Genomic DNA, 15,258 nt, shown 5'->3' on the forward strand with positions numbered 1-15,258 from the left:
TTTCTGCTCTTTCTTCCTCGAGTTGATTGTCGGATCAAAGACCGGCCAGAGGCAAGGGTCGACGAGGCCAAGCCTCGCCATGGCTGGGTGAGGCCGAGTAAGGTTGACCTCGTCCAACCACTATGAAGTCAAGCCTCGTCGTGTGTTGCCCAAAATGGAGAGGCCGATGTCGCCGGTGACCTATTGGATGAAGAAGGAGAAAAAAAAAAGAAATAATTTTTTTTAAAATATTAAAATACTATTAAAAATTTCCACGACACATTTACAATAAGCTTATGTTTTTTTTTTATTTATAATTTTCCCTCTAAACTTATTTACTTTCCTTATTTTTTTAGTTTCTGCATAGGATCTAGATGCCATAATTAATATTTCACATGTCTTTCTTTTTTTTCCCACGGGTTCCCATGCATATTAGAGGTACTAAATTTTCAATTATGTTACATTTTACGCGTGGAAATTAATTTTGCTGAAAAGAGAAGTTTTCAAAAAACCTAATTCTTTCCAACGCTGTCTAACAAATTTGAGTTGAATCTAGAAATTTTTAACATAGACATATTTTAACACAATCACTTGTTTATAAGCTTTCACATTTGTTGTGTATCACCATCAAACTCTTTCTTATCAACCGTCTTTTATACACATATACATATAATAGGATGACCGATGAATAAACAAGCACCTCTGCAAAGAATTTCTAAAATAAACCATAGTTGTATTCTCTAATGTAAATATTTAAAAGACGAAATGTAATTAAATCATAATGTTCATAAAATAACAAAAATGTCATCATTTTGGATTGACAAAAATTAATATCATCCATGAAGTGTTTTTGAAAAATATCAAGACAAGAAATGGTTTGATGGTGATATGCACAACAAAAGTAAAAGTTTATTAAGATAAGATCATCTTACAATATTGTCTATGTTAATCTCTAGATTCTACTTTTTTTTTTTTGGGTCTAGCTCTAGATTCTACTTGAGAATCAATAAATTTGCTCCAGAACGTAAAACAGTGAAATAGAGGTCATGCTTGGGAAGACGGAGCCGACGACATAAATGACGGTGCCGGTGACCCTACCGGTGGTGACCGCCGAGGGAAGCGCGGAGCTCGGGCAAGGCGGTGGCCGGACGGAGGAGGAAGAGAGATAGAAAAGAGGATACGTATTTTATTTGTTTATTGATTCGTAATTTGAAACAAGCGTGAAATTATATATGTATTTATTAATAGATTACACGCCGCCTCAATAAATTAATGGAGCGATTTTCTTCCCAAATGCTGACTTTGCCTCCTTAATCCGGCGCACTCAATTAGTACCATGTGATCCTCTGATTAAATAGAAGTCTAAATTAAGCTTTTTCCCCAAAACAGAATAGCTTTCCAATTCGCCGGCTCAACCCCATCATGAGATCCACAAAGAACATTCCCCTGGATTCTATTCACTCCCATCCAACGGCCAACACCAACTCTTCAGTCCCACGTGTCAATCATCCACGATTAGCTTCCCCGTCGACACTCGTTTGAAAGGCGGAAGTACGGGGACATATCCTCAAAATCCCCCAACGCCGCTGGAAAACAACGCCGCTGGAAGTGGGAGAGGTGTTGGGTGGCGGAACCTTCTCCCCAACCCTGAAAAATCCACCTAGAAAACCGCACCGATGTCCTCCGCGGCACCACCACCAGCCTCCCATGACGACTCCCTCCACTCCCCCCTCCTCCTCCCTCCTCCTCGGGCCACGGCGGCGGGAGGCGAGGCCCGCGCCAAATCCGAGCCCGAGAAGGTTTGCATCGACGGAATGCTCCAGAAGTACTGCGGCGAGTTCGGGCCGTGGCAGCTGAGGCACTTCGTGCTCACCAGCCTCGCCTGGGCCCTCGAGGCCTTCCACACCATGGTCATGATATTCGCGGACCGTGAGCCGGCCTGGCGGTGCACCGCGGCCGGCCAAGGCTGCGACTGGGCGGCGGCCGGGGTGTGCGGGCACGAGCCGGGCTCGTGGGAGTGGGCGGAGGGCGGCGGGAGCTCCACGGTGAGCGAGTGGGGGCTGGTTTGCGGGGAGAAGTACAAGGTAGGGTTGGTCCAGGCCTTGTTCTTTGGCGGGTGCATGATTGGTACGTCTCTATCTTCTTTATTCATCTTCTTTCTCATCAATCATTCCAGAAATCACTCTAACGTTCTCTGCTTGCTAGACCTTATTACATGCTTCCGATATCTAATCGTATTAAGTCTTTTTTTTGTTGCAATATATCGACTGTAATTTCATATTTGCCAGCTCTAGGTTCTTGTAATAAGAGATGGAATGTCATATATTTCTGATGAACTTCCCCTTACGGTGTTTTTTTTTTTTTCCATTCAAGGTTTGACTGATTTGTAGCCACTCATCTTCTCAGCTTTGACTGATTTGTAGCCACACATGTCTCCGCCTTTTGTGTCTCTACTCTCGAGTCTATCTTCGTTGTTTCGTCGTCCTCTAATCTTGTCGCTAAGCGGTTTGAATTTAATAATAGGGGATGATGGTCGGAATCATTAGGGTTTGATGTGGACCGACAATCTTGATGCCGAGTATATCCTATATTCATGGACAACATTACAAAACGACATGATCCTTATCAAAATCTGAGACCCGTGTTGGAGGTTTCTGCGAAAGTCGCACAAACAAAGATAGGGAAAATTAAATGCTGGCACCACTAGGGAAGAGTGCTTATCTTTGACCATGGTATTAAAGTTTTGTCTTTTGTATACTTTCTATGTGGATTTCTATGTCGACCCTAGAAAAGGAAGTATGAGGTTGTTATCGACCACAACCCTTTTAATAATATCACATTGCCTTTAGTGTCGCAAGTTGTCTTTTTTTGTCGTTTCATTGGATCCCTTCATCGTTGGATATTTGGATGGCGATGCCAGATCATTGCTCTTGTTCTTTCTTCATGCGTTATGCTTTATGTTTGTAGATTTTGACTGACTATTTTCTCACTTATGTTGCTGACTTTAGAGCAGAACTTTTTCTTGTTCTTCGGTTGGATTTCGTCGATGAAATAGGTGGGGGTGTCTCGACATTTTAATGGATGTGATTTACCCAAAAAAGGAAAAGAAAAGACATTTTTGTGGATTGTTTTGTTCAATGTCATCTTCACTTCAAGTGGCAATTAGCCATGCACGTGACCTGCTCTACACACCTCTTACATACTTTGTGGATTGGTCAATCATGTTGGGCGGTGTAGCGTGGTGTTTGTCTTGAAAGAAGTGAGCCAAAAAATTATTTTAGTCTTGTTAACGAGTTTCTTAAAAAAAAAAAAGTTTATTGAGCATGATTAATTAATTGGACAAACTAATGCGTTAATCTTTCTTAATTGTTTGTTTATCGCAGACATTGCAATACTATTCCTGAATAAACCGTGTGTTTAAAGGGAGATAAGCGGTAGAACTTAGTCTCTCTTTCTGACAGCTACTCCAACACGTTCATGTTATTTTCTATTATTGTAAAAAAGCACTCCTATGCTGCACATGAAATTGCGTTAACATGCATCGGACAAGAGTTGCAATGGTTTCAAGTTAACTGAACACAAACGAAATGACTGGGGTGTGTGCTTTGTCGAATGCATGGCTGGTCGTGCTTAAGCTGCATAGCAAGTACTTTTCAGTCTCCCATAAGCAGCATAATTTTTATTGCTTCAGGTGGTTGATGGAAGAGCATTGAACTCGATCACTCTTTCTATTCATCATTTTTCTAAGGACAATCGTCAAATCTCGACTCGAGTGACAAGTGACAAACGGAAGCAAAATGACAAACACGAAGTTCAAATTAGATTCTTCTAGTTAGTTTTCCTTCGCATGCAAGAAACTGGAGGAGAATGCATTATGAAACTGGAGCGACTAGAAACATTATGGATTAGCTCGTTATCTATCTGCTTGTTCAGGCACTACATGACTTCTCATGCTGTATGTTGCAGGAGCCGGAACATTTGGCCATCTCTCGGACTCGTTCTTGGGAAGAAAAGGCTCTCTAACGGTGGTTTGTATCTTGAATGCCATCTTCGGTTGCTTGACGGCATTCTCTCCAGATTACTGGACCTATTGCCTCCTCCGCTTCATTACCGGATTCAGCACTGGCGGGGTCGGCCTATGTGCTTTTGTACTATCCACCGAGCCTATCGGCCCAAAGAAGCGCGGGGCGGCAGGAATGTCCACTTTCTACTTCTTCTCGTGTGGTATCGCTCTTCTCTCCGGCATTGCCTATGTGTTTCGCTCGTGGCGAGAACTTTACATCGCTTCCTCCATTCCCTCCGTGCTGTTCCTTGTGGGGGTCCTCCCTTTCATCTCGGAATCCCCACGGTGGTATCTTGTCCGGGGGAAGGTTGACGAGGCCATGAAGATTATGCGAGCTATCGCCAAAGCCAACAAGAAACACCTCACCGATGGGGTCATCCTCGCACTTGATGAGGAAGTGAATCAAAACTCGAATGATGGTCGATCCTGTAAAGATCAGAGGGACACAAAGGACGTGATGACGGGGTCTCTCATTGATGTGGTGAAGTCACCTGTCACTCGGATTCGACTTATCTTGGCCGTGGCAATCAACTTCCTGTGTTCGGTCGTGTACTATGGCATTAGCCTAAACGTCGTCAATCTCCAGACCAACCTTTACCTTAACGTGTTCCTCAATGGGGTGGCCGAAATGCCGGCCTTTACGATAACGGCGCTCTTGCTCGATAAGTTCGGGAGGAAGCCATTGGCGATTGGAACACAGTGGTTCAGTGGATTCTTCTGCCTCATTGGGAGCTTGATGACGACACATGGGGTGTGGAAAGTGGTGAGGATGGCGTGCGGAATTCTCGGGATTTTTGGCATGGCTGGCACGTATAACTTGCTCTTCATCTACACGGCGGAGCTGTTTCCGACCGTGGTGAGGAATGCGGCTCTCGGCTGTGGAACTCAGGCGGCGCAAATGGGTGCGATCTTGGCGCCTTTCGTGGTGGTCTTAGGAGGCGGCCTCCCATTTGCGGTCTTCGCGGCGTGTGCAATCCTGGGTGGGATACTAGCGTTTTACCTCCCGGAGACGTTAAATCGGCCTCTGTATGATACAATGGCCGGAATGGAAGGCGGGGAGAGCGTATGAAGGAACACAATCCTCGTACTTTAAACTAAACTTGAGTAATGTAGACTTAAATCACTGTTCTTGATGATAGGATCCTCCTTTTTTTTATCTTCATTTTTGTTACCTCCTTTGTACAAGATTTGAAGGGCCAGGTAGATTGCGGCAGCATCGACTCCAGGAACACGTGACCACCACTAGCCTTTCCTTTCTCTCGTTTTCTTTTCATAGGTAAAAAGGTTTGTTTGAATATTTCAGGTCGATATAGGAAAGTGTGCCCTTAAGATCTTTATAGGAGATAGATTCATCAAGATGCAGGAAAGTTAGCTCGGACAACCACTTGATCACTACTATAAAAAAAAAAATAGCAGTCTTAAATTAAGACATGTTATTACAGGTATAGGAGGTACCTTAAACATTAATCGAGCATGATGCCTTAGCAATGGCGGTAAATGAAATTTAAGAGTGCGTTTGAGTGAAAGCGTCTTTTTGTAATTAATTTTATGGACTTTCACATGTTTGGTTCGCTGAAAATAACTTAGTTAATGAAAAACACTTTTTAGTTAATAGAAAATTCATGCATACAATTAAGAAAGTGAATTCCCCAATCTAAACAAGTGGAATTACTCCTCTCAAATTTTTAATATTTTTGATTTTATTTTTATTTTTATTTTTATTTTTATTCTTCAGCTGCAAGTCGCCACACGAGGTCGAGCCTTGCTAGATCACGACGAGATTGATCCTCGCCATATTCGACGAGCTCAAGCTCGCCTACTTGAGGCCGACGAGGCTTGACCTTACCGATAGCCTAATAAGTTTGAGCTCGCCGGGTGTCTCATGTGGCTGGCTTTCATCGAGGCTTGACGACTGGCGGAGAAAGAAGAAAAAGACAAAAAGAAAAAGAAAAGAAAAAAGTAAATAAAAATAAAAATAATTGAAATAACATAAAAATAAATAAATTATTTGAAAATTCGATTTTTTTTTTGGCTACAAATAAAAGTCATAAGATTGAAATTATTTTGCAAATGTGAAACAGACACTAGAAAATGTTTTCGGTAACATATCACCAAACAAAGAAAAACAAATCGTTTTCGGAAAAATGATTTTCAAAAAATCACTTTTCTTTTTCATGGAAATTTTCCCCAACCAAACACACTGTAAGAAAATATACATCTTGTCTTTCTAGGCTTTAGCATCTTTCATACAATGGTATATCATTCTTTTTTTTTTTAGGGGAAATGATAGACATAAAAGTGAAAATTTTCTCCGGTCGTTAATCGGTCTTTGCAAGATTTTTGTATAATTAGGACAACTCTTTTTGTAAAGTCGGGGCATCCCATTTTAGACTTTTCGCTTCTTTTTCATCTAAGACGAAAAAAGAGGAAGAGGAGATGTATCAAGTTCCATATTCTAGTGTTGTGGGTAGTCTTATGTACGCTATGATTTGCACTCATCCAGATATTTTCCAAGCAGTTAGTGTTGTGAGTAGGTACATAGCATATCCGGGTTAAGCTCATTGGCAAGCAGTGAAGTGGATTCTTTGGTATATCCAAGGTATCTCGGATGTTGGTTTGGTCTTTGATAGAGGTTGTGATATAGGGCATTTGGTTGTTGGCTTCATTTAATTCTAACTATGCAGGTGATCTCAACAAAATGAGATCTTTGACAAGTTATGTTTTTACACTTGGTGGTTTCATGGTTAGTTGAAGAGCAACTTTGCAGGTACGATTGCTTTATCTACAACCGAAGCAGAGTACGTAGCAGCAACGGAAGCAGCAAAATAAACTCTTTGGCTGAAGCGCTTGGTTACACAACTTGGGATGAAGCGGGAGGGAGCCTTCTTTTGTGATAACCAAAGTGCGATCCAATTGACCGAGACCGCGACATATCACGAGAGAACAAAACACATCCGTATTCGGTATCATTTTGTGCATGATGAGGTTGCTAAGGGTACCGTTACGATGAAGAAAGTACCTATGGCGAATAATCCAACAGATATGTTGACCAAACCAATTCCTTTGACTAAGTTCAAGCATTGTTTGGACTTGATTAACATTTTCGCCGTTTGAGTTACTTATGCGGAGTTGGTGGCGTTCCATCCATTGCTTCCTACATCGTGTACGCTCACATAGGCTTAGGGGTGTGAGTTGTTGATTACGCCGTTTGGCGGGTGGCCTTATGTGGTCACTCTTGGTGGTGAGAGAGAGAGAAGTCTTGTGGCATTTGATAAAACGCTCTTATGGAGATTTGAAATCAAGGTGGAGATTTGTTATATTTTGACTTTCAAATAAAAGATAAAGGTAGCTTGGACCATGTACTTTTCTTTTAGGATTTTTCTAGAGGGGCTATAAAAGGGATATGTTGCATGTTGTATATTACATTGTAACGCTCGCTTTCGCTTCTGCTCCGAAATCTTTTGCTTTTCACTTTTTCTTGTTAGATTTTTAGATATTTGATTATATGCTTGTACTCATTATTGAAGATAATGAAATCCCCTCCCTCTCTTTCTCTCCTTTTTTTCATTTTGGATTTTTCACGTATATCGTGTTTCGTGCGTTTTTTTTTTTATACTTTCATCCTTCGCTATTTCACGATTGAATTCACGCATTTGTTAGCGTTTTTTGCAATACATCTTTTCATCCTTTTCCTAAGGGCAATTGTCCAATCTCGAGACTCGAGTGTCGAATGATAAATGGTAGCAAAATGGTGAACACAATTCAAATGGAGATTGGTCTAATCAATATTCCTTCTCGTGCGAGAAGAAACATATAACCAATGTAGACAACGCTAGAGTTTAATATGGATGAAATTTAACCAATTTAAACACTTACGTGGACGTGTATAGTATAAACATTATATCCACACCATACTAGGACGTGTTCGAGGGCACTTCAGCTGGATTCGGCGGTATCCAATGTCGGAGACAAGAAGGGGTTAATCAAATAAATCAAAAGGACAAGGATTCGAGAAGGCTTAAAAGTACAGAGGCGGAACGTGGAAGTTCTTCATCAGACCGACAAGTTGTTTATGATGGAAGCGAACATCATGCTACGTAAAGTCGTCCTTTTTAAGAAAGGAATCATAAGTCGAGCAATGTCAATGGAAATAAACGTACTCATTACACATGCTACACAATACACCAGACTATTAACGGAAAAAAAAAAATGATGTGCGGCCCATTCGCTTGATGACACCAACCTCTGCCGGATTGTTGTCCAAGATTCGCGCTTCAGAAATCTCAGCCTTCAAAGCTTTCCTGAGTTCCAAAGAAAACAATCGAGAGAAATTAGGGACTTCTTTGGCAAATCAAACTAAAGAGAAAGAATGTAGACAATCCCAAGAAATTAGAGGGACTTCTCTAGCCAATCGAACTTTAATCAAATTAAAAAGGAAGAAAAATTCAAGACGTGCAAATATGTAATTATTCTTTTGCGAAAAACGAACGATTTGAAAAATATTATCTAAAAGGTTGCAATCGTTGGAGATAATCAGCGACTTCCATCATCGATAGCTATTTACGTCTAAATAGTTTTTGTCCTTTAATTTTTGCAAACAATGCAAACGATTATTTTAAGAAACTATTTTGCAAATCATTCACTCTCCGCGAAACAAAATGCCCCTAAAAAAGAGAGAGACTAATTTACAATTGAATTAAATTTTATGGTGATTGTACAGCAGTTAATTTAAAAATAAGAAAGGAGATTGAAATCGAAAATATAAAAGTACCGGATGAAGTAAAACAGAAAAGGACAAAAGGAAAAGGAAGACACAAAAAAAAGAAAAGAAGAAGCATTTGAACATCGCCGTCATTATTCTTTGAAAGCGAAGGGATTGATTTGTTATTATTATTATCTTACCTTTAACATTTTGAACAATGCCATGGCAACTAATTTTCAGCGACTATAAGTAAAGTTGGGAGATGGAGAGGATAAAAGAAAAGCAAAATTTCGGGGTGACTTACAATCATGAAATTTGACCCAGTGTTGAAGTGAAGAAGGGGTGAGTAGAACGGAGGAGGAGGCCATTGTCATTGTCAAGTAGGAGCAGCTGCTCAGGACTCCTCTTCAGCTTCGGACAATTCCCTATAACAAGGGAAAAGAGGGAACCGCAACTCACGGCCCTACCATCATCACATATGCTCTTCAGTTCCGGAAGATTCCGTAGAGTCAGGTTTATTAAATGTGGGAAGGAGTAGGGCGTGGTGTCGGCAACGGTGCCTCCTATTATCACCTCTACGCCCTTGCAGTCTTCGACACTTATATCCCGGAGGGAAGGGAGCTGGAGCAACGTGTCCTGCGTCAGCATCACCCTCTTCATCTTGTTGCATCCACTTACTTCCAGATACGTGAGACCACAAGTGACTCCGCTTGGAAATGGCCCACGTATTATCTCCTCTAATTCCTCACAATTTCTTATTTTAATCTTCTTCAGGTTACGAAGTCTAGCAGGGGTCAGGCACTCCCATTTTAAGAGATGCTTCAGTTTGGGACACCCAGTGATTGTCAGACTCTGTAGGCGAGGGTCCAAATTCTCCCATTCCTTTATCTCCAGCACCTCCAGATTCTCAAGTGGGCCTACCTCGCACAATCTTCTCACCCCACCGCACCCTCCTACTTCCACTTCCTGTACATTCTTCGGAGGTAGTAGTGCGCCGCCATCCCCACCAATTCCTCCGTCTTTCTCGAGGGAATCGCAACTCACGGCCCCACCATCATCACATATGCTCTTCAGGTCCGGAAGATTCGATAGAGTCAGCTCTATTAAATGTGGGAAAGAGTAGTGCGTGGTGTTGGCAACGGTGCCTCCTATTATCACCTCTACGCCCTTGCAGTCTGAGACTGTTGTCTCCCGGAGGGAAGGGAGCTGGAGCAAAGTGTCTCGCGTCAGCATTACCCTCTTCATCTTGTTGCATCCACTTACTTCCAGACATGCAAGGCCACAAAGGGCTCCGCTTGGCAATGACCCACGTATTATCTCCTCTAATTCCTCACAACTGTTTATTTTAATACTCTCCAGATTTGGAAGGAGAGTGGTCAGACGTGGAAACCGCTGCCCGTCCTCCCAGTCCCAGAGACGCTTCAGTCTGGGACACCCAGTGATATTCAATCTCTTTAGGCGAGGGAAGTCGACACTACCCACCTCGAGGGAATCGCAACTCACGGCCCCACCATCATCACATATGCTCTTCAGGTCCGGAAGATTCGATAGAGTCAGCTCTATTAAATGTGGGAAGGAGAAGTGCGTGGTGTTGGCAACGGTGCCTCCTATTATCACCTCTACGCCCTTGCAGTCTGAGACTGTTATCTCCCGGAGAGTGGTCAGACGTGGAAACCGCTGCCCGTCCTCCCAGTCCCATAGACGCTTCAGTCCGGGACACCCAGTGATTGTCAGACTCTGTAGGCGAGGGAATTTGACGCTATCCACCTTCTCCAAATTCTCCCATTCATTTATCCTCAGCACCTCCAGATTCTCAAGTCGGCCTACCTCGCACAATCTTCTCACCCCACCGCACCCTCTTACTTCCACTTCCTGTACATTGTTCGGAAGTAGGAGAGCGCCGCCATCCCCACCAATTCCTCCATATTCCCATGCCTTGATACTATGGCCACTCTCGATGAATATACGCCTCTCGTAAACAGCCTCCGGGAAGGATTCTTCGGATAAATTCAAAGTCAGATCGTATTGTCGGGAGCTGTTTTGCTCGAGAAACCTCACGCATGCATTGAATGTTTCCACATTTGGAACAGAGCAATAGAGCGCTTCCACCTTCTTTAATTCTCTCTCTTCCCCTGCCCTCACCTTTTCAATCGCTAGAAATTGCAAGTTCACCAGATTCGGCAACACTCCTTCTGGTAACGTCTTGATCCGTGTGCCACGTAGGTCGAGGTACGTCAGCTTTACCAACATCTCCATCCCATCCGGCACTACTTCAAGCCTCCTACACCCCTTCAGATCCAACTTTCTTAGGAATTCCAACTTCCATACGTAAGGTATATGATGTAATTCCTCACACCCATGGAGTAACAGTGCTTCCAACCTCTCCAAGTGGGAAATAGAGTCCGGTAATTCCATGATTCCGGTGCGGCTGAGATCTAATACCTTCAGCTCCTTCAGATGCTCGAAGAAAGATCCGTGGATGGCTATCAAATTGTTATTTTCATTCAACGACAGCCTTGTAAGCTTAGGGCAATTCGGTGATAAGCTGCATGGAATTTCTTTTATATCATTGCCTTGTAAAAAGACTTTCTGTAGATGATCGGTCCACAACTCTTCCTCTGGGAATTCTTCCAAACTCATATGGGCCTTGACCATGTGAGTCGTGCTCGTCGCTATTTGCAATGCCATGTCCCTTATCAAGGGCTGTACAGGCCGAAACGGTGCTTCTTCCAAGAGGCAAGAGTTTCTTATTTTGTCCAATATGGTGTTACCTTGGTCGTGCTGTTTTTGCCGGGTGGCAATTCCACCTAGCAACCCCTCATCTATGAGAGACTCTATCAATTCCTCTTCGTCAGTTCCATCATCGTCTTTTCCAAAACAAAGAACTAAATGCAGGAAACACCGCTGCACTTGAGGACTACCCAAGTCCACGTAACTGAGTTTCAATTCCTTTAACACGTCAAGTTCCATCCTCGATTCTTGTAAATTCTGCAACAGGTCTTTCCATTCGTGCACTTTCTCTACTCCCCTCAAGCGAGTTGCAATCTCAATGATACCAAGTGGCAAACCCCCACACATCTCCAAAATGGATCTCGCAATCTCTTCGACTTCTGAAGGGAGTTCTTTTGCAGAACAAAGTTTCTCTAGAAATAAGCTCCAAGAATCTTCTTCCCAACATAGAGGTTCAATTTTGATTTTCATTTGGCAGAGCATTTTATGGCACACATCTAGTGATCGAGTTGTCAGTACCAACTTAAGGCCACCTTTTTTTATTGGAATTCCCACATCCTTAACCTCGAAGTGCATCCACAGGCCATCTAAAAGTAAAATAGAACTCTTCATCGTCTCCAGATGCCTATGCATTATGCTCGCCCTCCTCTTCACGTCCTTATCCTTCGAGAGACTGTCAAGTCCGACCGCGTTGGCTATCTTGTCTTGCAATTCATACACACTAAACTTTTGAGGCACACTGACCCAGAATACGTTGCTGAAGGCAGAATCCTCAAGGAGTACTCTGTTATGGACGTGCATTAAAATGGCTGTCTTGCCAACTCCCCCCATTCCATAAATGCCAATGATGACGCTCTCAGCATCCATTAAATAGTCGCAAATCTTTTTGATTGCCTCCTTACTTTCTTTGCCTACTAGCTCTGTTGTTACCAAGGGTGAACTTTTCCTACAACATGTCTCCGACTCATCCATGTCTCCTTCTCCATTGCTTGGTTCTTCCAGCTTTCTTTTCCGAGTTGGCATATTCTTGCCGACAAGGCCACAAGTACTTGGTCGACTATCCATGAGTGCATAATCTGTCCTCGCATCTAACATCAAGGAATTACTCATGTCATTTTCTGGAAACATAATGTTCATAAAACAAAATGAGTTTATGAAAACAAGAAACCAACAATTATGTCGTAATAAAGTTGGATAATGTATATCCGACCAAAAAAAAAAGTTAGATAAAGTATAAGGTTGAACTGATATTTGGGCCTGTATGAAAAGCGGTTCTACCTATATTTTGCATTGATATACAAATGTGGAAAAACTGAAGTACGTATTTTAGCATAAATCAGTCGTTCAAAAGGATATCATATGTCACGTGAATCTTAATGTTCTAAACAAAATCAAGGTCGAATTCTAAGTTCGTTTTATATATTAATATAAATTAAAGGGAGTATGAAAAATAAACTAAAGTGTAAAGTTCGCACGTGACTGTGCCGCGTAGCCCAACCTCATGCGAGCTTCATTAGCCACTTGTGTAAATATGGATACATGTTTAAGTGTGAATAGTTCCTTCAAAAGAAAATAGTTCTCAAATTTCAACACAATTGTCCAATTTAGTACTTTTAAAATTTCCAAAGTTAGTAACACATGATGTGACACTACATGTAAGATTTTCTTTCTTAAGAGGAAAAAAGAAGTAATAACTGAAAAAGTGCTTCACCAAATACATGCTTGCTCTTTTGATGCATCCTCTTTTTTGATTTGGAAACACATTTGGTAATTGGTTAGGTAAACATAGATGAAATATCCAGTTTGCATTTGGACTGAGCTGGCAAGTTATCATAGTTTGATTTAAAGCTTTGTTATTAAAACTTCGATTTCAAAAGTATTCACTTTTCTACTTGGTTACCGGGGAACGCACGGGTATACACCTAGTATTCTGTGTTTTCTATTACTATTAGAAATCTGAGAGTCCTGCCTAAATCACCATTCTTAGGGAAAGATTAGAGACAAATTAAGCATCCTGCACGAGCTTTTAATATATGGTGAATCTGGAGATGCACATACCTTGTGGAAACGTTGGATTGGGTTCCCCCTCTCCGGCATCCACTGGGCCTGGCATGTTAGTCCAAGCTTCAGGTGCGAGGTCTCCACCGCTGCTGCGATCACTCAAATTCCGCGGCTGAATGTAAGAATCACCAGTATGATGTTGAGGGGGCAGTGTCCACAGCGAATGTTCCATCTGCGGGATCGGCACTTGAGCAGGAAGAGACAGATTGGGCAAATTCGTCCCAGGAAGTGGAAGAAAGGCTGATGAACTTGCACCATTGAAGCTCAGGTGTGTCATGGCGGGGACTGAAGTCTCTCTTGGAGCATCTTCATTGTTCGTAGTCACGGGCTGATGCGCACACTCTTCAACATTGCCTTCCGACCCGTTGCTCGACTCTGCCTCTCCTTTGTCCTTCAATGCTTTTCGGGCTTTCGATCTCACTCGGCGGTCGACCTTCTTGCAGGCATTGATCCCATATCCTCCAAATCCGGCTAAGTGTGCCTTGATCCTGGTCACACTTCCACGATACTCAATGTTGCAGAAGTTACACTTCCACTTCCACTTGTTGTTCTGCAGGAACTCTACATAATCCCGAAAGGGGTCCTTCTCTCTGGGCATTTTCCCCTGTATCCCACAAAGAATGAGAGCAATAAATCATCCAAAGGACAACATACCAACAAGGAAGATCTTGAATCCTACCAGAAGTTTCACGGTTACTTAGGAGCTTATGGGAGGGGAGACGACCTCTTTTTTGGGTAAAGTATAGCGTCAGGGCTACTACAGTGACCCCTCCATCATTGCTGGCCAAATTCTCTTATGATTCTCACAAATGTTCTCCTCTCTTTGGAAAAGCTAGGTTGAGTTGAGATTTACGATGGGGTTCAGACATGGATCTATAGCATCAGGGACCAAGCGCTTGACTGACCACTCAGCTAATTACGTAATTAGTGTTCGATAAAGCAACAAAAGTCTCTGATCTTTGCTCTTTGCTCACACGAAAAATGAACTATCCTATCTAATAGAGAACGCGTTCCAGAAAATAAACACCCAGAACAAGTGATTTCCGAAACAAGACCCAAACATGATTTTGGTAAGAGTTAATGTTTATTTTTCTGTTCCGCATTGGGCCGATTAAACAACCGAGGTGTTCTTCGTTTCTTACGGATACAGAATATCTGGGAAATTAAGTAGATTAGCAAGGTTAAAATCCTACAATAGAGCATCACGAGTTGCAACAGAAAATTCAGACAAGCATAAGATCACGAGGGTAAGAGTTACATACCCGGGAGGAGGACTCTAAAGCTCTGGTTCAGTTGCTGCACAAACGAAGGCAGAAAAAATGAATAAAAAACCTTTCTGATAAAAGAAGGAAACGAAGAGGAAAGTGGGGAGAAGTTGCGGGTGGTCTGCTGAAGAGGACGAAGACTCGGCAATGGTGCAAAGTCAAGATTGGCGGCAAGGCAACTTTATGCACAGCCCCATCTAAACATAAATTAACATCTTTTTGATTTACTTTTTCATCAGCGGATTTTTGGGGTCAAATGACCCTTTTCTCCCCTTCCTTTGGGTAAGGTAAGTAGTAGTAGTACCATGTGATTCCAATTGTTTGCTTGATGGGTTCCTTCTGTCCCTCCCGGCCGACTTCAACCCCCTAATTTCCAAAATTCCATCAGGATTCAAGCACATAAAAAAGGGATTATTCGCATGTCGGCTCAAGGTGGGTTGACCCGAAGCAACTCGGAA

General features: G+C 42.4%; 2 protein-coding genes across 2 annotated transcripts; one reads left to right on the top strand and one right to left on the bottom strand.

Annotated features, from left to right (window-relative positions):
- Positions 1–1,536: 1,536 nt before the first annotated feature.
- LOC115749939 (organic cation/carnitine transporter 4) lies at positions 1,537–5,204 on the top strand. Its single transcript, XM_030686988.2, has 2 exons — positions 1,537–2,106; positions 3,946–5,204. Exons 1-2 carry the CDS (start codon positions 1,656–1,658, stop codon positions 5,109–5,111), a joined length of 1,617 nt encoding a protein of 538 aa, XP_030542848.1. The 5' UTR covers positions 1,537–1,655; the 3' UTR covers positions 5,112–5,204.
- Positions 5,205–9,050: 3,846 nt separating this feature from the next.
- Positions 9,051–14,954, bottom strand: LOC115749970 (probable disease resistance protein At4g27220). The gene is made up of 4 exons (XM_048275160.1): positions 14,798–14,954; positions 13,533–14,139; positions 10,614–12,562; positions 9,051–9,710 (listed from the first exon to the last, which is right to left on the bottom strand). Exons 2-4 carry the CDS (start codon positions 14,131–14,133, stop codon positions 9,051–9,053), a joined length of 3,210 nt encoding a protein of 1,069 aa, XP_048131117.1. The 5' UTR covers positions 14,134–14,139; positions 14,798–14,954.
- Between the last annotated feature and the right edge of the window lie 304 nt (positions 14,955–15,258).

Source organism: Rhodamnia argentea, chromosome 2 (genome assembly GCF_020921035.1).
Source record: "Rhodamnia argentea isolate NSW1041297 chromosome 2, ASM2092103v1, whole genome shotgun sequence".
In the NCBI taxonomy this organism is placed as follows: domain Eukaryota; kingdom Viridiplantae; phylum Streptophyta; class Magnoliopsida; order Myrtales; family Myrtaceae; genus Rhodamnia; species Rhodamnia argentea.